Below are 26,269 nucleotides of genomic sequence, written 5' to 3'. Positions count from 1 at the left end.
ACCCAAATGGGCAAGATCAAGATTTGCCCCTCAAGATCCCACTGTCACACTCACACCCCACTACCCCCATCATCTTCATACCCTGTGACCCCCACTGCCCTCACACCCTGTGACCCTCATCTCCCTCACATCCTATGATTCTTCCTTTGCTCTCAAACTCTATGACCTCCCCATTACTCTCACACCCTGTGATACCCCATTACCCTCACACCCCATGGACCCCCATTATCCTTATACCCTGTGATCCCCCCATTACCCTCACACCCCATGAAGACATTACCCTCATACTCCATGACCCCTATCTCCCTCACATCCCATGACAACAATCGTCCTCACACGCTGTGACCCCCATTACCCTCATACCCCATAAATCCCCATTACCCTTACACCCCATGACTCCCCATTACCCTCAAACTCCATGACCCCCCATTACCCTCAAACTCCATGACCCCCATCTTCCTCACATCCCATGACCCTCCATTATGTTCACACCCCGTGACCCAACATTATCCCCACTGTCACACCCTTTAATCTCACCCTGGTCCTTTACCATGACCCTCACACCCCATGATTCTACTCTTATGGTCATGTCCTGCGATTTTGACCAGAATCTCAAACCTCTCCAGAACACAGCAGGACGGCACGGTAGCACAATGGTTAGTACTGCTGCTTCACAGCGCCAGGGACCTGGGTTCGATTCCCGGCTTGGTCACTGTCCGTGTGGAGTTTGCACATTCTCCTTGTGTCTGTGTGGGTTTCCTTCAGGTCCAAAGATGTGTAGATTAGGTTGATTGGCCATGCTAAAACTGACCCTTAGTGTCCTGAGATTTGTAGGTTAGAAGGATTAGCGGGTAAATACGTAGGGATATGGGGGTAGGGCCTGGGTGGGATTGTGGTCGGTGCAGACTCGATGGGCCAAATGGCCTCTGTCTGCACTGTAGGGTTTTTATGATTCTATGATTTCTGTGAAAGTTCTAGCTGATTTTACAAGCATCAACTCAGCCACAAACTATTAAATTTATTGACTTCAATCCTGCCAAATTGCCACGACAGGTCTTGAGTTACCAGAATCATTAGGCTACCGTGTCTGGTCACCAGACACCATAATGGACAAAGGGAGAGTATTAAGGGGTAAGGCATGGTTATGTCTCCCAGTTCTTGTTGGAGTCTGCAGTTCCCTTACCTGCACTGTAACAGAGCCCAGAAGGTGCCAGTGTTTCTGTTGATAGTGGTACAGTCAGAGTTCAAGATAAGGAAGCTCCCCTGAGCCGTCCATAGTACTGAAAGAGAAGGAAGAAGTTGGGCAGAGCTGGATGGTTCTGACTTCCTCCCCACCACCTTCCTCCTGTTCAGTGGTGAGACAGAAGTCAGGTCAACAACTGGATTTGGAGTCTTTGGTGTGAGGCAGGGGAGGGGCCAGCATTGCCGATCCTGTTGCTGCCCTGGTTAATAGGGAAGCCATGACCAGGGGTGGCTGCAGCCCTGAACCCACCACCCCCGACTCCTCATGATTCCATTGCCTGTGCAGCCTCATTGCATAGGCTCAAGCACAAAGGTCAACCAATCGCATGAAGCGCACAATGAGAGGCGGATATAACTGTACCCCATGGTGTGGGGTGGGGACAGGGTCTGTCAGGAAAGAAGAGGAGATACATTGGTGTGGAGACTTGGAAGTAATAGTTCAGGAAGCACTGAGCACTCCACTCACCAGCTGCAGCAAATCCAATGAGGATGGAGGTGATGTAGAACGACCACGCCATCGGCTTACAGAAAGAAACGACGTAACCGCTGGAAAAACCAAACAAAACACAAAGGGCCAGTCAGCAGAGCTTCACTGCAGGTCCATCCAGGACAGAGCAGCCCGCTTGATTGGCACCCATCCACCACCACCTTAAACATTCATTCCCTCCATCACTGACACACAGTAACAGTGTATACCATCTACAAGGTGCTTTGCAGCAACTCACCAGGGTTCCTTTAGCAGCACATTCTAAACCCATGACCTCTACTATCTAAAAGAAGAAGGGCAGCAGGTAAGTAGAAATACCACCACCTGCAAATTTCCCTTCAAGCCATGCACCATCCTGACTGAAAACAACATCGCTGTTCCTACACTGTTGCTGGGTCAAAATCCTAGAGCTCCCTCCATAAAGATATTGTGGGTTTACCTACTCCATTTGGAAGGCAGCAGTTCAGGAAGGCAGATCACCACCACCTTCCAAGGGCAACTAGGAAAGAACAAAATATTCTGGCATAGCCAAAGACGTTCACAGCCCATGAAAGAATACATTTAAAAAAAGGTGCTTCTGGTACAGAGTCAGTCATAGGAACAGGGAGAAACCATTCAACACCCCCCTCCCCTCAACACTCCCTTTCCCTCAGCTGGTGCAACATCACAGCTTATTTTCATAGGTTATTTATTACCAGCCTGTGCCAGCTCCAACTCAGCACTCCATGAAGATGTGACTGCAAACTACCCCAGGCAACATTTCAGTTTCTTCAATGGGTAACAGGAAATAATTGAAGCATTTTACCCTTTCATGAAATCTAATTTGCCGGGTACATATGATCAGCACTATTTTTAGATTTGGCTGAATTAAGGACAGCTGAATGCAATTTTTCTGCAAACCCCACCCTCAACATTGGTTCATACTCTGTGTCACTCAATAACTCTCCACAGATTCTGGTCCCAAAAATCTCCAGTTATGCTGTGGGTGGCTGAGTATCCAATCACCACATGCCATGTCCATGAAGTGAGTGGGTAGGACTCTCCTGTAATGGCACAGCTGAGGGAACAAACTGGTGAAAGGAAACCAGAAACTGGCACACCTGGGTCATCATTGAATATTACAGCAAAGAGGAAAGTCCTTCAACCTATCATGTTTGTACCAGCTCTTCGAAAGCTCTATCCAATGAATTTCACTTCCCTCATTCTTTTCCCATTGCAGACTGCAGTTAAAACTCAGAAGGAGAAAGCGTGAAAAATTCTCAGGGTCCAAACCAGGGTACTACCATGAGAATAGAGGGGGGACAGTTTTATCCTAGATGGCATGCGGAAATGTGGGAGCCTAAAACCCAATAGGAATTAGACCTACCTGTAAATAGCTCCACTGAAAACCATCGACATCTTTGGTCCGACAAGAGTGACAACAGGTGGTGCAACAAGGTTAGAAGCTGCAAATACTCCATAGATAATGGCAAGGCTGGCAAAAAAGCATAAGGATGTATGATGCTTGCGCATGCCATTTGGTCTGTCATTCCTGCTCTTCCTGCAACAAATACTGGCAACAATATTACAGATTCCCCCTACCCAGAGAACCCTTTTCCATACCCAATGTAAAATCACCCCCTTATGGACTCCTCCCGCACATCCAATCTTCATTTGCTCCCTGTGTAGAATTTACCCTAACAAGGTCTTCTGCAGAAAAAAGTTTCTTACTGAAACAGATTAGCAATGTTCTGCACACCTTTGGGTTATACATTGAGCAACGAGCAGACGGTGCCCCTACTCACGAAGATGATTAGTAAGATACCAAACATGCACATTGCCCAAGGAGCACTTGAATACTCATTACATCCTGATTCCTAACTCACGCCAACTCCTGTGCTCACCTACATTGGCTTCAAGTCCTACAATGCCTCAATTTTATTTTTGCTTTATTTCTTGTCTCTCACTCTTTTTTCAACCTCCCTCCATATCTGTAATCTTCTTCCCTATCTTCCCCATCAGGAAAAGGGTGGGGGTCCACTGAAGGCAACACCACGCTCCCCTGCTATGCTGCAGACACCTTTCATTGTGACCCCCATCACTCATCTATTGCTGGGGCCTCTCAGTGATCCCTGGGCCTCTCAGTGATCCCTGGGCCTCTCAGTGATTCTGAGCCTCTCAGTGATCCCTGGGCCTCTCAGTGATTCTGAGCCTCTCAGTGATCCCTGGGCCTCTCAGTGATCCCTGGGCCTCTCAGTGATCCCTGGCCTCTCAGTGATCCCTGGCCTCTCAGTGGTACTTGGGCCTCTCAGTGATCCTTGGCCTCTCAGTGGTACTTGGGCCTCTCAGTGATCCTGGGCCTCTCGGTGATCCCTGGGCCTCTCGGTGATCCCTAAATCTCTCAGTGATCCCGGGCTTCTCAGTGATCGCGGGCTTCTCGGTGATCTTGGGCCTCTCAGTGATCACGGGCTTCTCAGTGATCCTGAGGCTCTCAGCGATCCTGGGCCTCTCAGCAATCCTGGGCCTCAGGTAGGTGCAGCAGCTGCCAGCTACCAAGCAACATACAATTCCCAGCCTCTGATTGGCCAACAGCTCTTTGGGGTGTTTGATCCCAGGGGAGGCCTGGCATTGCTCAGTTAAGTGCCTGGCTGACTTAATTCAGCAGGCCTTCCTGAAAGCAACTGGCTGACAAGACACCCATCAGCTCTATTAAATACTGCCCCTAATGTGGAGCAAAAATCCTTGATCAGGTGTAGACACTAGGCTTCAGTTGTGGTCACAGGCCACACCCACCAGAATGTCATGAGATAAGGCTCAAACTAACAAAGGTTTATTAACAGAATAACTATACACATTACAGAGCAAGGATGAAGATTTTAACTACACCGGCCTAAAATGACAACTGCTGGAACAAGCCCAGGCAAGTCTGAATGAGCCCCACCTTGGCTCCCAGAAGGTCACATGACCCTATCAGGGAAAACATCCATAAAGGGCTACTACACCACAAGGCACACAGAGGCTGAGGAGACAGTGGGTGCCTCAGTCCATCAAAAATATTGTAGACTGTTTCATCAGCCCGTAGTAGATAGCCAGAGTTTCTGATACCTGTTGTAACCACTGCCGGAGAAACTAGTGTTGGTCAAACTTCTTATTACTGTTTGCTGCAAAAGAAGAACATTGAAATCATTTACATTTATGGGTATCTCAGATATATCCCCAATGAATTACATTGAAGCATAGTCGCACTGGTGCTGCCCAGGCACCAGGGCAATCTTTCCCCACACAGCAAGATCCCACAAGCAGGAGTGAAGTTAGTTCATCTGTTCTTGATGGTGTTGGTTGAGGAAGGAACGTTGAATCAGGGTACCAGGACAGTCTCCCCTTCTGGACATAGGACCTTTAACATCTATCCTAAAACTATATGATGGCACCTTGGTTTAATGTTTCATCTGAAAGACAGAGTTTCTGACAGAGTTTTAACAATGATGATAGATCAAAACAAGGGAATTTATGACAAGTAGTCTGACATCTGTTCTGGGGAAATTGCTAGAGTCTATAGTTGAGGGTGGAGTGAGTGAACACCTTGAAAATATATAGCTGATCAGAGAGAAGCAGATGGATTTGCAAAGTGTAGGTCCCACCTGATGAATCTGATTGAATGTTTTGAATGGGTGGCTAAAATAGTAGGCAGGGGAATGACTAAGAATGTTATTTACCTGGACTCCCAAAATACATCTGATAAAGTCCTCCATTAGAGACTGTTAGCTAAAGTTGAAGGAAAATTATTGACCCTGTTGGAAAACTGACTTGAGCAGTGGGACACAGAGAGTAGGGATAAGGTGCAGGTACTCTAATTGGCAGATTTTGACCAGTGCTGTCCTGCAAGAATCTGTGTTCAACTATTCACTGTATTCATTAAATGATGGGATAGAAACTTTGGCTGTACAAAGCCCTGATCGGGCCACATCTGGAGTATTGTGAGCAGTTCTGGGCACCACACCCTGAAAGGGACATATTGGCTTTGGAGTGAAGGCAGTGTAAATTTATTAGAATGATACTTGAACTTCAAGGATTAAGCTATGAACAATGATTAAAAAACTAGCATTGTTTTCCCTGGCATTTAGAAGGTTAAAGGATGATTAACCAAATGTTTCAAGATATAAAGGGAAACAGATAAGGAAGATTGGGAGAAATGAAATCTACTTGTAAGAGAGTCTAGGGCTAGGGGACATAGTCTAAACATGGAAGTCAGACCTTTCAGTAGTAAAATTATGACCATGTCTCCCCTCAGAGTGGCAGAAGGCAGCCTGGTGGCACAGTGGTTAGCATTGCTGCCTCACAGTGCCAGGGACCCAGGTTCAATGCGGGCCTTGGGTGACTGTGTGGAGTTTGCACATTAGAATCATAGAATCACTACAGTGCAGAAGGAGGCCATTCGGCCCATTGGGTCTGCACCAACGACAATCCCATCCAGGTCCTATTCCTGTAACCCCACATATTTACCTTGCTAATCCCCCTGACACCAAGGTCAATTTAGCATGGCCAATCAACCTAACCTGCACATCTTTGGACTGTAGGAGGAAACCAGAGCACCTGGAGGAAACCTATGCAGACACAGGGAGAATGTGCAAACTCCACACAGTCACCCGAGGCTGGAATTGAATGTGGATCCCTGATGCTGTGAGGCAGCAGTGCTAACCACTGTGCTGCCACATTCCCTCTGTATCTGCATGGGTTTCCTCCCACAATCCAAAGATGTGCAGGTTAGGTGGATTAATGGGATCATGGTGATAGGGCCTGGTTGGGATGCTGTGCCGGAGAGTTGGCATAGACTCAAATGGCCTCCTTCTACATTGTAGGAATTCTATGAATTTTGGAGCACTCTTCTGCATTTAGCAATTAATGTTAGATTAATCATTAAACAAAATCTAGTTTAATAGATTTTTGTTAGTTAAAGGTATAATGGGACATGAGGCAAAGGAGTTCAGAAACTGGTCAGCAATAGCTCTGTGAATGATGGAACAGGCTCAAAGAATTAAAAGGCCTACTCCCGTTTCTATGTTCCTGTGATTCAAACCTATGATCTGACTCAGAGGCAGGAATAGTATCTACTAAGTCAGAGTGACCTTTTTACTTTTGATCTCCCTGACATTCAGTATGGCTCATCTTCTGACTGACTGTTTCAAATTAAGCCATGATTTGACTGAATGGGTAAAATAAACTCGAGGGGCTAAAAGGACAACTTCAGTTCTAGCACTAATTTTGCTTTATGCCCGCTTGTCATTACCCAGTGGAATTAATGTTTCAGGATATACTCTCACGCTCTCCCAGAATACAGAGTGCTTTTTAGATCTTCACTTAATCTCCACTCCTTTGAAAACAGACTTAGATTTTCAGCTGTAATTGAAACTCAACTTCTCACTCCTGGTATCATCCTAGAATGCTGCAGTTTTCATACAGAAAAATAAAGAAAAAGAGAGAACAAGAGAGACTAAGCAAATCCACAAGTAAAGAAAGAATTAATATGTTCAAACACTCTTCAGGCTTAAGTTGGAGCACTCTCTGACAAACTTATGAGGAGAGCTTGAATTCCTGGAATAATCAGTATGGGGGAGTATTTATTGGGGTTTTTAAACTTGTGAAAAGATGTGAAGACACAGGTCTGTAGGGAGACAGCCAGGCAATGGGATTGTTTTACATTGCTTGAGTAAAGAGCCAGCACAGATATGACTGGCCTGCTCTCTGCTGTAAACACATTATGGCTTTGAACGGAGTTTAATTGAGCTGTGTCCTGTGACTCCTGTTCAAATGATGTCACGATCATGGGTTGCTGATCGGAGATACTGTTATTTGAAGAATAGAGTTTCTGTTTGCGTCCCAGTCGAAGGGTCATATGTTGCGAATTGATGAGTAAATAGTAACAGCAGCCAATTATTTCAACTTCTCCTGCAAGGTCTCCAGTTTTCTTCTGTCTTCTCCAGCTGGCCCCTCGCCATTACTCCCCCAGTAATTCACCCAAATGGCCACTCCTTGCAAGGAGCTAGATAGTGAATGTCGGAAGACGCTTTAACTGTAGTGGGAATCAAATCCAAATCCGATTTACCCATTCCTCACCCAGCATTATGGTACGGATGCTTTTGTCTTCACTTCATCTCCATGATTAATGGATCATCCTTTGGGATTTCTGTCGGTTCAGCATGATGCCCTCACATGTTCTCCTTCCCTTTATACCTTCCAAAGGATTCATTCTCACCACAAGACCCTGGTTCACTCCTCAACCATCCTCAACACCCCTTTCTATGCAACTTCCCACGCAAGCATAGGACATGCATCACCTGTCCTTTTACCTCATACGTTCTCACTCTTCTAGGCCTTCCCAGGTTACACAGGAATTTATTTACACTTCTTTCAATATACTCACCGGCTGGAATTTTACCGCCACGTGAATCGGAAGGGGCGGACAATAGAAAGGTCTGTTGACCGAGGGTGGGATTTTACAGTTTCAGAATGAGCAAGGCTCAAAAATCCCGGCCACTGTATTCAACTTTTGAAATTAGGAAAAGGTCAAGATGGAGGACAAAGGTCACAGTGTAAAGTAGGTGAACTCAGTGTTAAGTCCGGAAGGCTGTAAAGTGCCTAGTCGGAAGAGGAGGTGCTGCTCCTCTAGTTTGCGTTGGGCTTCATTGGAACACTGCAGCAGTCTAGGATGGACACGTGGGCATGACAACAAGATGGTGAGCAACAGGGAGGTTGGGGTCATTCTTGCAGACTGAGTGAAGATGTTTCACAAAGTGGTCACTTAGTCTGCATTTAGTCTCTCAAATGTAGAGGAAAATGCATTGGGTGCAGTGAATGCAATAGAACAAATTGAAAGACACAACTGAGTTCAATATTTTCGGATTATAAACACTGCCTTTTGTTTTTGGATGGCAGCTTTGATGGTAATTCCTCATTTATACATAATCCAGTCACATCTTTTGTTTCATTATTGGTCCAATTAACATTTCTCTTCAATAAAATCAAAAGAGAAACACTGGAAAATCTCAGCAGGTCTGACAGCATCTGTAAGGAGAGAAAACAGCTGACGTTTCGAATCCAGATGACCCTTCGTCAAATATTTCTCTTTAGCCTCCGTTTATCTTATCACAGACCTTCCAGTTTCTACTTTCCTCCCCCCTCCCTAATTGTTTATTAAACTATGATCAATTCTGAGGAAGTTTCACTGATCTGCCAGACCTGCGGGATATTTCTGACTTTATTTCTGGATTACTAGCACCAAAGTACTTTGTTCTTGTCATAGACTTTAACCCTGATCGTGAGTACTGGCTACAGTTATACTTCAGAGCAACAAGAGCTAACACTTACCTCAATGTTCCCGCAGGTAGTGAAGGCGGTGAAGATGAGCATGAAGCCCACACCCAGGAGGTAAACATTGATCACCCTGCGATCGCCCATTGACACCCCGACCGCCCGCACCAGCAGCTGGACCGAGAGAAGCAGCGGGGCTTCGGCTGTCAGTCAGGGGCGGGCTCTTGATGTCCAGTATATTGTGTGGGTGCGGATATTGCAGGGGGCGGAGTATTGTCACTCACTGATCCCGACAGCAAATCCTCTCGAATTCATTTACCGATCTGCCTCTGACTCCTTGCTGAGCATTAGACAGCCACCAGGACTTCACTTACTCAGGGCTCCCTGAAGTAAGTTAGCAAACAGGCTTACATTCCCTCGCCGTGTTATGATAATTTGTCCAGCGCGAAAGAGCAGAAAATGTAATTGCATGTGTCTCTGGATCACCAACTGGCGGAAAGGAAATTACAAAAAGGTGCAAAACTTATAGAGGAGTTATAATGAGAGATTTTAATTATCCAAATCTGGTCTGGGATGGCCAAGAGTTCCTAGTGTGTATTTAGGAAATTTTCTTCAGCAGTATGTGTCCTAAGAGAGATGAGACATGGCTAGACCTGGTTCTTGGAAACCGAATGGGTCAAGTCGATCAAGTGTCAATGGGAGAACGTTTAGAGCCCAGTGACCACTATCACAAACTGCAGCAAAAGACAAAGAGCCGCCCTAGACTGGGAAAAAATTGACAATGAAGAAGAACAGGGCTGGTCTAACACACTGGGAGTCACAGGCTGGCAAGATAAATGGTCACTGATCAATGGCTCCCTCAAAGAAAAGGTCATTTGGGCACAGTCAAGGTACATTCCCTCGGAAGAAAAAGATAGAGCAAACTAATCCAGAACTTCCTGAATGACAAAGGTGATAGAAATTAATTAGAGATGTCAAGTAAAACTACAACTGAGGCTAATTATATAATGTTTAAAGGGGGAGGGGGTGAAGAAGCAAATAAGAGAAGCAAAGAGGGAGGAGGAAAAGAGACTGGCAACTAACAAAAAATGAAACTCAAAGGTCATCTATCAGCATGTAAGTAGTAAAAAGGGTGAAGAGAGGGGTTAGGAAGGACTGAAAAGGAAATTTAATATGGAAGCAGAGGGCATAGCTGAGGTATTAAATGAACACTATTAGGGTATGGATCAGAAACACCAAGGTATACGATGAAGTTAGACGAGGCCCTAACTATTTGTTATTTTTTCATTAATGTGAAGGCATGTTGCAATTCTACTGACACACTGGGAAGATTTTATCAACACAAACTTAACAACAGTTTAACTATAATAAATAAATTAGCTTAACATTTAACATTTGAACAATACTTAGACATGACAAGATACAATTCTTAACTGCTAACCTACCCCTGTGAATTCTAATTCAAGCAATATAAGAACATAAGAAATAGGAGCAGGAGTAGGCCATCCAGCCCTTCGAGCCTGCCCCGCCATTCAATAAGATCATGGCTGATCTGTTGTGTCTCAGTTCCACATTCCCGCCCTCTCCCCATAACCCTTAATCCCCTCGCTTATCAAAAACCCATCAACCCGCGTCTTAAAAATATTTAGCGAGGCAGCCTCCACCACCTCAACGGGCAGAGAATTCCAGAGATTCACCACCCTTTATTCCTCTTACAAACTTAAAACCACTCTTTAAAATCAGTTAGCAAACAGGCTTATATGCTTGTAATTAGATTGCCAGTCCTAGAGTTCTCAGAACACTTCTGGAGAGGGAGAGAGAGAGAGAGAGACAAAGAGACACAGCTTATTTCTTTCAGTACCAGGCAGAAATTGACTTTCAAAACACTATCTCTCCTGCAAGCTTAGTTCTAGTAACACATGACTTTTTCAAAAACCTAATCAAAATCCTACTCTGAAACCCCAAGGGAAACCTAAGTAAACACAAAAGCATTAACTTTGTTTAGACAAACACACCTTTAGATAAAATTAGTCATTATCCTGCATTCTCAAAATTTGAGCTGCTTTTGCCCAGACAAATCAACACAGTGTAAAACAGAGCTGATTTTTAAACATACCCCTTACAAGAAACATGATAAAAATATACTTCTTAAAGATACAGTATCTTAACAATACTTAATATCTTAATATTAAATTAAATTAACTTAATATTATTAATAATATTCAATATGAATATCTTAACATCTATCTTTACCAAGAAAGAAGATGCTACCCAGCCTATGATAAAGAGAATATAATTCAGACACCAAAAGTGTTTCAAATTGAAAATGGGAAGGTATTGGATAGGTTATCTGTTCTTGAAGTTGAAATGACACCAGGACCAGATGAGATGCACCAAAGGATGTTGTGAGAAGTGACAGTCAAAATTGCAGAGATACTGGCCATATTTTTCCAGTACTCCTTAGACTCAGGAGTGGTGTCAGAGGGTTAGAGAATTCACTCAAAGGGTGGTGAATCTCTGGAATTCTCTGCCCGTTGAAGTGGTGGAGGCTGCCTCGCTAAATATTTTTAAGAAGCGGGTTGATGGGTTCTTGATAAGAGAGGGGATTAAGGGTTATGGGGAGAGGGCGGGAAAGTGGAACTGAGCCACAACAGATCAGCCATGATCTTATTGAATGGCGGGGCAGGCTCGAAGGGCTAGATGGCCTACTCCTGCTCCTATTTCTTATGTTCTTATGTTACATTCTTATTCAAAAAAGAGGGTAAGAATGAATCCAACAACTACAAACAAGTTAGTTTAACTTTAGTGCTGGGGAAACTCCTGGAAACAATAATTTGGGACAAGGTTTTGCATAAATCATTTAAAGTGGTAGGACAGATTAAGAGCATGGTTAATAAAGCATACATTATCCTGGGCTTTATTACCAGGGGCATAGAGTACAGGAACAAAAGGAGATTAGGTTGAACTTGTGTAAGTAACTAGTTTGGCTTCAGCTAGAGCACTGTGTTCAGTTCTGGGTGCCTTATTTTAAGTAGAATGTGAAGACATTGGAGAAATTGAAACCTGTGAAAATGGTTCCAGGACTCAGGAACTTCAGTTATGAAGATAGACTGGAGAAGTTAGGACTATTTTCCTTGGAGAAAGGAAGGTTGAGAGGAGATTTGATAGAAGTATTCTAACTCATGACAGTTCTGGACAGAATAGAAAGGAGAAAATTTTCCCATTCATAAAAGGACTGCAAATGAGAAGGAAAAGGTTTAAAGTAATTGGTAAATGAAGCAACAATGAAATGAGGAAAATGGTCAGTAGTTAGGATCTGGAATGCTATGCCTCCAGAGGTGGATGCAGGAACAGCAGAAGCATTCAATAAGGAATGAAACCATTATTTGAAAAGAAAAGATGTGCAAGGATACAGGGAGACTGCGGGACAATGGAACTAGCTGAATTATTCATTTGGAGAGCTGGTATAGATACAATGGACCAAATGGCGTCCATCTGCACAGTAACAAAAATTGCCTGATGTTGTGAGAGGCATCATTTATTCTGATATTCATATGCATTTCTCAACAGTAGTGGGCTTACTTGTCTAGTGAGTAACAACAGGAACTTGGTTAACTTCCCCTTCCTAGTGGATGGAGGCAGGCTTTATTGATACCAATTAACTCAGCCAAGACTGAATGGAGTATATGACCAGGTGTATGGCACAGTAGCACATTGTGTAGTGACTTTGTGAGTCACATCAGTCTGCACAGTCCTACAGTACAGAAGGACACAATTAAGCCTATTGTGACTGCTATACAATTCCAATTAGTTTGAACTCCACTGTTCTTTTCCTATAGCTCAATTGGAAGCAATGGGTCATGAGTTGCTTCATGACTATTTATTGCCCTGAACTGTGTAGCTTATTCAACCATTTCAGAGGCCAGTTAAAAATCAACCACATTGCTGGGCATCTGGATTCACATGTAGATAGAGATAGCAGATTTCCTTCCTTAAGGGAAATAATGAATCTGATAAATTTTTACAACAATCAATTATCGCCTCCATGGGCACCATTGCTGAGACTAGCTTTATATTTCAGACTCATGAATTGAAATTAAATCCAGTTCCTGTGGTGAGATTTGATTCCACATCATCAGTCTAATCATTTTTCCACCATTGAGATTAGGCTGACTGGCTTGTAATTATTCAGTCTAATCATTTCTCCCTTCTTAAAAAATGGTACAATGTTAGGATCCTCCAGTCCTCTGGCATCATGCTTGTAGGCCGAGAGGTTTGGAAAATGATGACAGAGTCTCTACTATTTCTTTCCTTGTTTCCTTTAATTGCCTAGCCCATAGATTTCATAGAATCCCCACAATGCAGAAAGAGGCCATTTGGCCCATCAGGTCTATACCAACGCTTCGATGGAACATCTTACCCTAGGCCCGCCCTATTCCCATAATCCCATGCATTTATCCTGTTAATCTCCCTAACCTACACATCTTGGGAACTAAAGGGCAATTTACCATAGCCAATTCACCTAACCAGAACATTTTTGGACTGTGGAAGGAAACATGAGCACCCAGAGGAAACCCACACAGACACGAGGAGAACATGCAAATTCCAAACAGATAGTCAACCAAGGCTAGAATTGAACCCGGGTCTTTCATTCAATATTTTACTCCATTTGTAATGTGGAAATTAAGTTGTAATTCCAGCCATTGCCAAATATTTAATTCACTTTGTTCTGCAAGATTACTTCAAATAAAGCAATAATTATAGTGACACTATAGTTAAACACAGTTACAAAATGCAGAAGGTGATATGGGAAAAGTTAAGTTACAACCGTTGTGGAAATTAAGTTATGACAAACAACTCTGTCAAATAATGGAAAATGATTATTAGCCAAACAAGGCCTTCAGTCTGGCTTTCAGTAAGTCCCATACTTACGCACTCAGGATAAGTGATTAAATCTAAAATCTTGCTCCACAGACACTGCATTCCAAGCTAGGACATAGGATGAGTTACCATAACAATTACCAAATAGCAAGATATGGGGACATATGAAAGATTGGAAGGAGACAGTTTTCTATTGGATAAGAAAGGGCAAAACACTATGCTATCACTGGTGGATATGTATGCAAATGAAGGATTAGAAAGTTGCTCATTTCTCATTTGCTGTAATTAACTATAACTTTTGCATTTTCTGTATGAATCAGCAGAACATCCTGCAATGCTGGGCACTGCATTGTGTTTTCACTTATTAAAGCTTGGAAATGGAATAGTCTGAGTTTAAGTGTTGTCTGTACCCAAAGCCGACAACAGTGATACCTTCAAACTTTCATATACCCATGTTTTTATTCGTTCTAGTAGGAGAGAAGAAATGTTTAATACCCTGACTGTTTGGGACACTTTATTTGTAATAAAGGAATGTTTAATATTCTGACTGTTTAAGGTACATTATTTGGCACAACTACTGATTTTTACAAGGCACAGTCTTGCTATTGTGGCTCTACTTAGATTATAGAATCATTAAATAGCTGCAGGAGGAGGCCATTCAATCCATTGTATCCATGCTGGCTTCTTGGAAGAGCTATTCAGCTACTCCCATTCCTCCAACTTTTCCCTGTGGATAATTATCCAGTTCCCTTTTGAAAGCCATGGTTGATTCTGCCACCACCACATTCAAGCAATGCATTCCAGATCCTAACCATTCACTGCGTAATGAGTTTTTCTTCACATCATTTCCTTTTCCTTTGCCAATAACCTTAAGTTAATGATCTCTGATTCTCAACCCCATCGTCAATGGAAACAGTTTCTCCCTATCATTTCTGTTCAGACCCATCACCATTTTGAAAACCTTGATTAAATCTCCTTGCAACCTTCTGTAAAGAGAACAGCCCCAGCTTCACTAATCTATCCAAGTTAGTGGAATTGCTTCTTACTGAAACCATTTTTGTGAACTTCTTCTGTATCTTTATAATGCCTCATATCCTTCCTAAAAGTTTGTGCTTAGACTATTCAAGCTGAGGCCTAACTGGTGTTCTATAAAAGTTCACCATTGCTTCCTTGCTTTTGTATTCATTTACTCTATTTACAAAGCTCAGGGTCCTGTATGTCTTCTTTTCTGCTTTGTCAACATTCCCTATCATCTTCAGTGATTTGTGTGCAAACACCCTCAGGTTCCTCTGGTCCTGTATCCCTTTTAGAATTGTACCCTTAATTTTATATTGCTTTCCTCATTCTTCCAAAAAAAAGTGTCACTTCATATGTCTCTGCATTAAATCTAGTTTGCCACATGTTCACTCATTCCACATGCCTGTCTATGTCCTCTGGAAGTCTGTCACTATCTTCTTCACAATTCACAAAATTCCAATTATCTGCAAATTTTGAAATGCTACCCTGTATGCCACAGTCAAAGTCATTAATAAATATTCAGAAAAGCAGTGGTCCTAGCACCAGCCCCTAAGCTACCCCACTGTATATCTTCCTCCAGTTCAGAAAGTAACCTTTTACTACTGCATTTTGCTTCCTGTCAACCAACCACTTTTGTTTCCTTGCTGCCACTATTCCTTTCATTCCATGGGCTTCCACCTTGCTGAAAGCCTGTTATGTGGCACTTTATTACATACAGTATACCAACTGCATTATGCTCGTCAATCTACTCTGTTGTGTCATCATAAGACTCAGTCAAATTAGTTAGCTCTCAGCTCCAGATTCTACCTATGATGGATTTTTTGAAAGCATAAGCTAGTTTTCTGGTTAGTTCCTGTGCAAAGAGACTTTCTTTGCTGTCTGAGATAGTGATGAAGCATCCATGTACTATGATCAGTGGTTCTGTGTCAGTGTAGAGCCAACAGTCTGCAATGTTTATCCTGTATACATGGGCAACAGAATACAGCTCACATGATTTCGAGAGTAAGTAGGAAATGAGTAATGATTCTGAACTCAATGGGAAAAAATGCTGATTCAATTAAAATAATGAAAGACTTGCATTTATTCTTTTTGCAATCTCAGGACATCACAAAGCACTTTATGAATCATTGAGGTACATTTGAAGTGTAGTCAACATCCTAATTAAAAAGTCATGGAATGATATAGGACAGAAAGAGGCCATTCAGTCTATTATGCCTGTAATAGCTCTTTGCAAGAATGCTTTGGAAGTCTCACTTCCTTGCTCTTCATAACCCTGTAAATGTTTTCCTGCACATTTTGAAAATTGCTATTGATTCACCTTCCATCATTCTTTCAGGTAGTGCATTCCAAATCTTAACAACTTTCTGCAAAATTTCTTTCCTCATGTAACAGCAGCTAATTTGTGCAAAGCCAGATCCCACAAACAACAATGAGATAATGGCTAGATTATCTGTTTTAGTGATGGTGGGTGAGGTATGAATATTGGCTATGACTACAGGAGATCCTCTCTTGCTGTTCTTTAAATATATCCACAGATCATTTGTGTCCATTTAGGAGAACAGACAGGGCTTTGGTTTAATGTCTCATCTAAAATATGGCTCCTACAACAATCCAGCATCCCTCAGTATTTTACTGGGGCATTTTATGTCTTTACGCCTTAACTTTTTGCCTCATTAAGAGAGGGATTTATCATTGAGCCATGGCTGACAGAAACTAAAACACCCCAATGCTATCTCTGCTACAAAAGATCAAATGAGAAGTCTAGGAAAAGAGTGTGACTGAAGTAGGGAAAAGGTTAATGCATTTTGTACTGAGAATATATCACAAATATAAGCCTTCATCATGGCTGATCTTCCCAGGCTTATATTGCTCCTGGTGTTAATGTGAATTACTTGTTCATGTCTTTCATTCTTTAACTCTCATAAAGACAAATAGTCAGATGTGAACCTAGATGGTCAGATGTGAATATAAAGACAGATGGTCAGGTGTGAATGTTATTTTGCAGACATTGCAAGCCTTGCCTGTTCATGTTAAATTGAACATCATTAAACAGCTGCTGTTGGGAAGCTGTGATCACATAAGTAACTTCAAAGACAGAGATGCCGAAGCAGTCGCAGGCATTGTAATTGAAGAAGGAAGATCAAAGATTTTGACCAGAATTGGAAGTTTGTCATGTTTGTTACTAAGACTTATGATGTATAAATACCCACTTGTATTTGTGTTCCTTGAGAAGTCTGGCAGTCCATCGTTAGGAACCAGTTCTCCTAAAGCTCTGGAATAAAAGCCAGGGCTTTGAAATAAAAGCCACTGTATTTTGACTCACTAACAATCTCAGAGGTATTATTTTACCTATAACAGTGACCCTTCCAACCCTGGCACAGAGTGAGATGTTCCAGCTCATTGGACACAATATTGGGCCCAATATGAGTGCAAAATGAGTTTTAAATGAATTGAAATCTCACCCATTGCCATGATTGTGCAGAGGCTGTTACTACACTCCACCACTCCCATGTTTAACATTCTGTGGCTCAGTTGATAACACTCTTATCTTTGAATTACATGTTCTAGGGTCAATCCCATTCAAGGATTCAAGGGGTAAGCATGAAAATCTAGATTGGCACCAGCACAGCGCTGGGAGTGTTAGCTCTTGACAAGAATCCACAACCTCATCACCCTTGTCTGGAAGGAAGGCAACATGCCAGGAGATCTCAGAGGCACCTTAATTGTGATCATCTTCAAGAAGGGAGACAGATCCGACAGTGGAAGTTACAGAGGAATTTTCCTATTCTCTGCCATGGGAAAGATCATCGTGAGAATCCTCCTCAACCACCTCCTCCCAGTGGCTGAACCGCTCCTCCCTGAATCTCATTACAGCTTCCACCCATCAAGAGGCACCATGGACATGATCTCCAGCACGCGACAAATCCAGAAAAAGTACAGGGTACAACCTCTGTATGTAGACTCCTTCGATTTCACAAAGGCCTTGGATTCTGTCAACCATGAGGGATTGTAGAACATCTTACTCAAATTCAGCTGCCTGCAGAAATCTGTCACCATTCTTCGCCTGCTCCATGGTGACATCCGAGCTGTGATCCTCACCAACAGAACCATCACAGATCAACTATGAATGCAAAGTGGGTCAAACAGTGCTGGATCATTGCCTTTCTCCATCTTCCTTGGTACAACACTCCACCCTATCACCCTGAAGCTCCCCGCTGGATTGGAGCTAATCTACCGGACAAGCGGGAAGCTGTTCAACCTCCAATGCCTCCAGGCCAGAACCAAGACCACCTCAACCTCCTTCATTGAGCAACAATACACAGATAATGCCTGCATGTTTGCACACTCAGAGGCTGAACTGCAAACTAACATCAATACATTCAGCGAGGCATATGAGAGAATGGGCGTCAGACTAAACAACTGAGAAACAAAGATTCTTCACCAGCCCACCCCTGTCACGCAAACTGCCACCCAATCTTTGAGATTCATGGAGGTCCCCTGGACAATGTGGATCATTTCCCATTCCTTGGGAGCCTCCTCTTGGCATGAGCAGACATCAATGATGAAATCCAGCATCAACTCCAACGTGCCAGTTTAGTCTTCGGATGCCTGAGGAACAGATTGTTTGCAGTCCCAGAGCTCAAATCCAGCACCAAGCTCATGGTCTACAGAGCAGCCATGGCCCTACCCTCTTGTATGCATCAGAAACATGGACACCTCAAATCCCTGGAGCGATACCACCAACGTTGCCTCCACAAAATCCTACAGATTCACTGTCAGGATAGATGTACCGACATGAGTGTCCTCTCCCAGGTCAATATCGCCAGCACTGAGGAACTGGTCACGCTTGACCAGCTGCGATGGGTGGGCCACATTGTCTGTATGCTTGACACAAGGCTCCTGAAACAACTGCTCTACTCCGAGCTCCACAAGGGCAAGACATCACTAGAAGGGAAAACGTTACACTCTGAGAGCCTCCCTAAATTAATCACTTGGTGGAGCATGCGGAAGCAAAGCACGAACAGCAGAAAGAGAGCACAGAACCCAAGTGTGCCACTGCTCACCTCATCAAATACCACCTGCCAAACCTGTGGCAGAGTCTGCAACTCCAGGATTGGAATAGTTGGTCACCACAGAACCCACCACCCCAGAGTGGAAGCAAGTCATCCTTGACTCTGAGGGACTGCCAGAGAAGAAGGGAGTGTTGGAGGGTGACCGCTTCTTTTAAAATAAGGGACATTTTGATGGTGGGGTGGAAGGGTGAATAGCATGGGTGGGAAGAGTTAAAATCAATTAATCAAATCCCATCTGGCTGAGTCACAATAAGATCATCTTTTGCCAACTGACTCAGTCATTCACAATCCTGCTCAAATCACCCAAACTTATCTCAGAGACTCCCAACATCAGTTGTCCACAAGCTGTCCTCGAGATAAAAGGCATCATCCCTTAAGGGATGGGATTAATCAAAATAAAGAGCAATTTGTTAAAATAGGGGACAGTTGTTCACCCTGGAGTGCTGTACTGTTAGAGGTGCTGTCTTTTGGATGAAATGTTAAACAAAGGCCTCTTCCACCTTCACAGATGTTTGTAAAAAATCCAATGGCAGATTCTGTTTTTATACGAGAAGTTGGTTAAATGTGTGTTCTTCAGATTAGAGAAGGGTTGAAAGTGATGTACTTACTATCGGTATCACTGCTGAACACATAGATGACTTAAACCTGGAATCTTGAAAATGTCTATCTAAGGACCAATAAAAGGGTTTTTAAGAGGCTGCAAGAAAATGGGCAAATGAAATGGGCACACAGATGACAAATAGAGTTTAGTTTGAATATGTGAGGTTTGGAAGGACATCAAGATGTAGGTGTAAACAATTAATGGAAAGATGTTTTAAGGGTGGGAAAAATAGAGTTACTTCTGAGTTCAACACACATGCAGTAAAATTCTTGCTTTGGGATTTGTCTTGCATTCCCACCATTGCAGAGGGGTTGAAATATAGGGCATTGGTGAGGCCGCAGCTGGAGTACTGTGTGCAGTTTTGGGCGCCGTACTTACACAAGGATATTTTGGCTTTGGAGGGAGTGCAGAGGAGGTTTACTAGGCTGATGCCGGAGTTGAGGGGGTTGAGCTATGAGGAGAGGCTGAATAAACTAGGCTTGTACTCGTTAGAGCTTAGAAGAATGAGGGGAGATCTCATTGAGACATATAAGATGATGAATGGGATGGATAGGATAGAGGTGGAGAGACTCTTCCCGCTCAGAAAGGACAGTAGGACTAGGGGGCACAGCCTCAAGATAAAGGGGGGGCGGTTTAGAACGGAGTTGAGGAAGAATTTCTTCACTCAAAGGGTGGTGAATCTCTGGAATTCTCTGCCCGTTGAAGTGGTGGAGGCTACCTCACTAAATATTTTTAAGAAGCGGGTTGATGGGTTTTTGATAAGAGAGGGGATTAAGGGTTATGGGGAGAGGGCGGGAATGTGGAACTGAGCCACGACAGATCAGCCATGATCTTATTGAATGGCGGGGCAGGCTCGAAGGGCTAGATGGCCTACTCCTGCTCCTATTTCTTAAGAACATAAGAAATAGGAGCAGGAGTAGGCCATCTAGCCCTTCGAGCCTGCCCCGCCATTCAATAAGATCATGGCTGATCTGTCGTGTCTCAGTTCCACCTTCTCACCCTCTCCCCATAACCCTTAATCCCCTTGCCTATCAAAAACCTATCAACCCACGTCTTAAATATATTTAGCGAGGCAGCCTCCACCACTTCAACGAGCAAGTGGTGGAATTCCAGAGATTCACCACCCTTTGAGTGAAGAAGTTCCTCCTCAACTCCATTCTAAACCGCCCCCCCTTTATCTTGAGGCTGTGCTCTCTAGTCCTAGAGCAGAGCCTAGTGTTATTTAGATTCAGCATTGTTTAGATCAGACATTTAAATTACTATTGGGAGTGTCTTGGCAAATCTTTAAGGGGAGTGTTGGTGGGGTACCTTGGCTGTTCAGTACTGTCAAGAGAACTCAGACAATACAAGACTCACAAAGTCAGCGTTTTCTGTATTAAGATATAACTTTATTAACCAGCGGCAGGCAGGAGATCATCAAAAAGGGTTAATCAGCTCTGACATTGAGCATCAAAACCTCTCCAATGAATCTAACAATACAATCAAAAAACAGATCAATTATAGATTTCATCAATCATTCCCGTTTTACAATAACTTTAAATCAACCATCTTCAAGATTCACAAATGAACAATAATACCTGTCAAATACTCAGGTCAATTGCATTCCATTCCTCAACATAATGGTATTTTATTAGTCCGTGAAATTCAGAAGCTGTCTTGGATGACCTTCACACCCTGAGTGCCTAGAAACCTAAGATGCTCAGCCCACAGTTCAAGTTAACATTCTCACAGGTTCCCATAAAGTTCACCATCCAACCAGACAAACTTGTGATACCACATCTGGGCACTAGTCTACCTTGTTTAGATTGCGAATAAGTCCTATTCATCAAATGTGATTAAGTGTTCTAACTGTTCTCCCATCTGAAAATTTAATTGATAAAGCTTACATATTTCCAAGGTTTAGATACTCTCTTGAAATATGGTTGCATCCTAATGACTTTTACTATGATACCTTATGGTAAAATGCTTTTTGCCAAAGTGAACAATATTCCTTAAAACTAATAATAAATTTAAAATATCAGCATTTATATTTTATGATCATAATCACTTATTTGAATAAAGCACTGCATCTCATATGTGTAAATTGCTTCTTGTTAATTTAAAGTAATTTAATGGAATGCTGTTAATTCTATCAGTGCCTTAATATGTACTGATTTTTAAAATCTCACTAATCTTATTACCCCACCTCAGGGTGGAAGGCTTTGCTAGAAAATTCTTGTTTGTACCTTTGCAAGGCCATGGCAGAACCCAAACTAGTGAGAAAGGTGAGTCCACCTGAGGTTTTCTACAGATCCCAAATCTTCACTACAGTATTGACTGGGAACTAAAGGCTCCCAGCCCAGAACCTGTGATGGTGTCTCTGTGGTGATTTTTGGGGATGGTAGAAAATGTTCATAGCAGTTTACCATTCCATTCCCAGACAATCACCACATCGATAAACTACTGTGGATTTTTTTTTAACCAAAGAACAATATAGCACAGGAACAGGCCCTTCGGCCTATCAAATCTATGCCGACACAGATGCCTTTCTAATTTAATATTTTCTTGCCTCTACGTGGTCCTCTATTCCCTGCCTATTCATTAATCTATTCCGGTACCTCTTGAATGTTGTTACAGAATCTGCTTCCACTGCCCCCACCATTCCAGGCATTCACCGTCCTCTGTGTGTAAAATTTGCCCCTAACATCTCTTTTAAACTTTCCCCCTCTCACTTTCAACCTATGCCCCTCAAGTAATTGACCTCTCGACCCTGGGAAAAAGATTCTGATATCCACTCCATCCAAGCCTGTCATAATCTTGTAAACTTCCATCGGGACCCCCCTCATCCTTTGACACTCCATTGAAAACAATCCAAATTTATTCAATTTTTCTTCATAGCCCATATCCTCCAAACCAGACAACATCCTCTTCTACACCCTTTCCAATGCATTAACATCCTTCTAGGAGTATGGCAGTCAGAATTGTACACAATACTACAAATGCGACCTAACCAAAGTCTTATACAGCTGCAACACGATTTTCAATTCCTATACTCAATGCCCTGACCAGCGAAGGCCAGCATGCCTTCTTGACCACCTTGTCCACCTGAGTTGCCACCTTCAGGGAACAGTGGATCTGCACACCTAGATCCCTCTGTTTGCTACTATTTCTAAGGGCTCCACCATATTACTGTGTATTTTCCTTCTGCAGTAGACATTTCAAATTGCATCACCTTACATTTGTCTGGGTTAAATTCCATCTGCTATCTTTCGGCCCAGGACTCCAGCCAATTTATATCCTGCTGTATCCTGCTGACATACCACCTCACTATCTGCTAGTCCCTCAATTTCTGTACCGTCTGCAAATTTACTAATCAGACCACCTACATTTCCTCTACATCATTTACATATATATTACAAATAACAGAGACCCCAGCACAGATTCTTGTCATAGACCTCCAGTTAGAAAAGTACCCTTTTACCGCTACTCTCTGCTTTCTATGCCCAAGCCAGTTTTGTATGTATTGTACTGGCTCACCTCAGATCCCATATGACTTCACCTTCTATATCAGCCTGCCATGAGGAACTTTATTAAAAGCTTTATTAAAGTCCACGTATACAACATCCACTGCCCTGCCATGGTCAATTTTTCTGGTCACTTCTTCAAAGAACTCAATCAAGTTTGTGAGACATAACCTCCCCTTCACAAAACCATGCTGCCTATCACAAATAAGCCTATTCTCTTCCAGGTGGGAGTATATCATGTCCCTAAGAATCTTCCCCAGTAATTTCCCCATCACTGATGTAAGATTCACAGACCTTTAAATCCCCTGATCGTCTCTTCTGCTGTTTTTAAAAAGAGAAACAATGTTAGTTACTCTCCAATCCTTTGGTACCTCGTCCATGGCTAACAAGGATATAAAGGTTTTGACCAAGGCCTCAGCAATTTCTTCCCTTGCCTCTCTCGGTATTCTGGGATAGACTCTATCTTGCCCTGGGGTCTTGTTCACCTAAATGTTTTTCAAAACCTCCAATACCACTTCCCTTTTAATCTCAACAAGCCCTAGAATGTCAACGTCCTCCTTTCTATACACACCATCCACCACATCCTTTGTGAATACTGATGCAAAGCATTCATTAAGGAACTCGTCCACCTCATCTGACTCCACACACAAATTCCTACCCTTTCCTTAGCTACCCTCTTCCTCCTTATATATGCATAAAAAGCCTTGGGATTCTCCTTAATTTTGCCTGCCAAGGACATTTCATGGCCCCCTTTTGCCCTCCTCAGTCCCCGTTTGAGCTCTTTCTGCTATTTTTGTATTCCTCAAGAGCCTTATCCAATGTTAATTTCCTAAAATTTATGTGTGTCTCCTTCTTTTCCACCAAGCTCACAATCTCTCTTGTCATCCAGGGTATCCAAATCTTGCCATCTTTATCCTTCATTTTTACAGTGACATACTTGTCCTGAATTGTTAACTACTGACTTTTAAAAGAGTCCCACATGTCGGATGTGGATTTACCCTTCAACAGCTGCCCCCAGTCTACACTTCCCAATTCCTGCCTAATAGTGTCATAGTTAGCCTTCTCCAGTTTAGTACTTTCACTCTGGGACTACAGCTATCCTTTTCTACAAGTATCTTGAAACTTACAGAATTGTGATCACTGTTCCCAAAATGGTCCCCCACTGAGACATCAGTCACCTTTAATTGGTTTGATTTGATTTGATTTACTATTGTCACATGTATTAACATACAGTAGAAAGTATTGTTTCTTGCGTGCTATGCAGAGAAAGCATGCCGTTCATAGAGAATGAAACAAAGGAATGCAGAATGTAGTATTACAGTCACAGCTAAGGTGTAGAGAAAGATCAACTTAATGCAAGGTAAGTCCATTCAAAAGTTTGACAGCAGCAGGGAAGAAACTGTTCTTTAATCGGTTGGTACGTGACCTTTTGTATCTTTTTCCCAACAGAAGAAGGTGGAAGAGAGAATGTCTGGAGTGCGGGGGTCCTTAATTATGCTGGCTGCTTTGCCAAGGCAGGCGGAAGTGTAGACAGAGTCAATTGATTGGAGGCTAGTTTGTGTGATGGATTGGACTACCTTTTGTAGTTCCTAGTGGTCTTGGGCAGAGCAGGAGCCATACCTAGGGTGACACAACCAGAAAGAATGTTTTCTATGGTGCAACTGTAAAAGTTGGTGAGAGTCGTAGCTGACAAGCCAAATTTCCTTAGTCTTCTGAGTAGGGTGTTGGTGGGCTTTCTTAACTATAGTGTCAGCATGGAGGGACCAGAACAGGCTGTTGGTAATCTGGACACCTAAAAACTTCTACTTTGTCCCCATTGATGTAGATAGGGGCATGTTCTCCTTCGTGCTTCCTGAGGTTGATGACAATCTTGTTCGTTTTGTTGACATTGAGGGCAAGATCATTGTTGCCGCACCAGTTCACCAGATTCTCTATCTCATTCCTGTACTCTGTCTCGTCATTGTTTGAGATCCAACCCATTACGGTGCTGTCATCAGCAAATTTGAAAATCGAATTGGAAGGGAATTTGGCCACACAGTCATAGGTGTATAAAAGAGGGGGCTGAGAACACAGCCTTATGGGATACTGGTGTTGAGAATGATCGCAGAGGAGGTGTTGCTGCCTATACTTATTGATTGCGATCTATGAGTTAGGAAGTTCAGGATCCAGCCGCAGAGGGAGGTGCCGAGACCCAGGCCACGGAGTTGGAGAGGAGTTTCATAGGAATAATGGTATTGAAGGCTGAGCTATACTCAATAAATACTGTTCCTTGTTATCTAGGTGTTCCAGGATTGAGTGCAGGGCCAGGGAGATCGTGTCTGCTGTGGACCTGATGCAACGATAGGCAAACTGTAATGGATCCAGGTTGTCCACGAGGCTAGAGTTGATTTGTGCCATGACTAGCCTTTCAAAGCACTTCATAATGATGGATGTCAGAGCCACCGAGCAATAGTCATTAAGGCACGCCGGTTGGTTTTTCTTAGGTACCGCGATGATGGTCGTCCTGAATTCTGGGTCATTTCCCAGAACCAAGTCTAAGATAGCCCCTTCCTGAGTTGGGCTATCTACATATTGTGTCAAGAAGCACTCTTGGATACACTGAACAAACTCTGTCCCATCCAAGCTCCTGGCACTAAAAGAATCCCAGTCTCTACTGGGGAAGTTAAAATCACAACAACCCACTTTTTTGTACATCTTCCCATAATCTACAAACATATCAGTTTCTCCACTTCACACTGGCTGTTGAGAGATCTGTAGTACAACCCTTACAGTGTGATTGCAATGCTCCTGTTCCTGAGTTCTACCCATATGCGGCATGGTGACACAGTGGTTAGCATTGCTGCTTCACAGTGCCAGGGACCCAGGTTCGATGCCCAGCTTGAATCAAGCTGCAGAGTCTGCAGCTTGTCCCTGTGACTGTGTGGGTTTCCTCCCACAGTCTGAAAGACATGCTGATTAGGTACATTGACTATGTTAAATTCTCCCTCAGTGTATACGAACAGGTGCCAGATTGTGGTGACTAGGGGATATTTACTGTAACTTCATTGCCGTGTTAATGTAAGCCGACTTGTGACACTAGTAAATAAAAAAAATTATGGCCTCACTGCATGATCTTATCAAGGTGCCCTTCCTATGTATAGCTGTGACATTCCCCCTAATCAGTTAGCAACACCCGCAC

At 43.0% G+C, this 26,269-nt stretch overlaps 1 protein-coding gene across 2 annotated transcripts in view; it reads right to left on the bottom strand.

Moving 5' to 3' along the window:
- Positions 1 to 26,269, bottom strand: part of LOC145354921 (UNC93-like protein MFSD11) — a 38,125-nt gene that overhangs the window by 10,066 nt on the left and 1,790 nt on the right. Inside the window, exons 1-5 of one of the 2 annotated variants that reach the window (XM_080206569.1) lie at positions 9,074 to 9,252; positions 4,814 to 4,869; positions 3,096 to 3,203; positions 1,709 to 1,788; positions 1,184 to 1,280 (exon numbers count right to left, since the gene is read on the bottom strand). In XM_080206569.1, coding sequence (XP_080062695.1) covers positions 1,184 to 1,280; positions 1,709 to 1,788; positions 3,096 to 3,203; positions 4,814 to 4,869; positions 9,074 to 9,163 — 431 coding nt within the window. In that variant the 5' untranslated portion in view covers positions 9,164 to 9,252. Of the gene's footprint in view, positions 1 to 1,183; positions 1,281 to 1,708; positions 1,789 to 3,095; positions 3,204 to 4,813; positions 4,870 to 9,073; positions 9,253 to 26,269 lie in introns of those variants that run through there. The other variant, XM_080206570.1, reaches the window with a different exon arrangement.

This window comes from Carcharhinus amblyrhynchos, chromosome 18 (assembly GCF_965287045.1).
Source record: "Carcharhinus amblyrhynchos chromosome 18, sCarAmb.v2.hapA, whole genome shotgun sequence".
Taxonomy (NCBI): domain Eukaryota; kingdom Metazoa; phylum Chordata; class Chondrichthyes; order Carcharhiniformes; family Carcharhinidae; genus Carcharhinus; species Carcharhinus amblyrhynchos.
The sequence above is the reverse complement of the archived record's forward strand: the minus strand, read 5'-3'. Positions and strand labels throughout refer to the sequence as shown.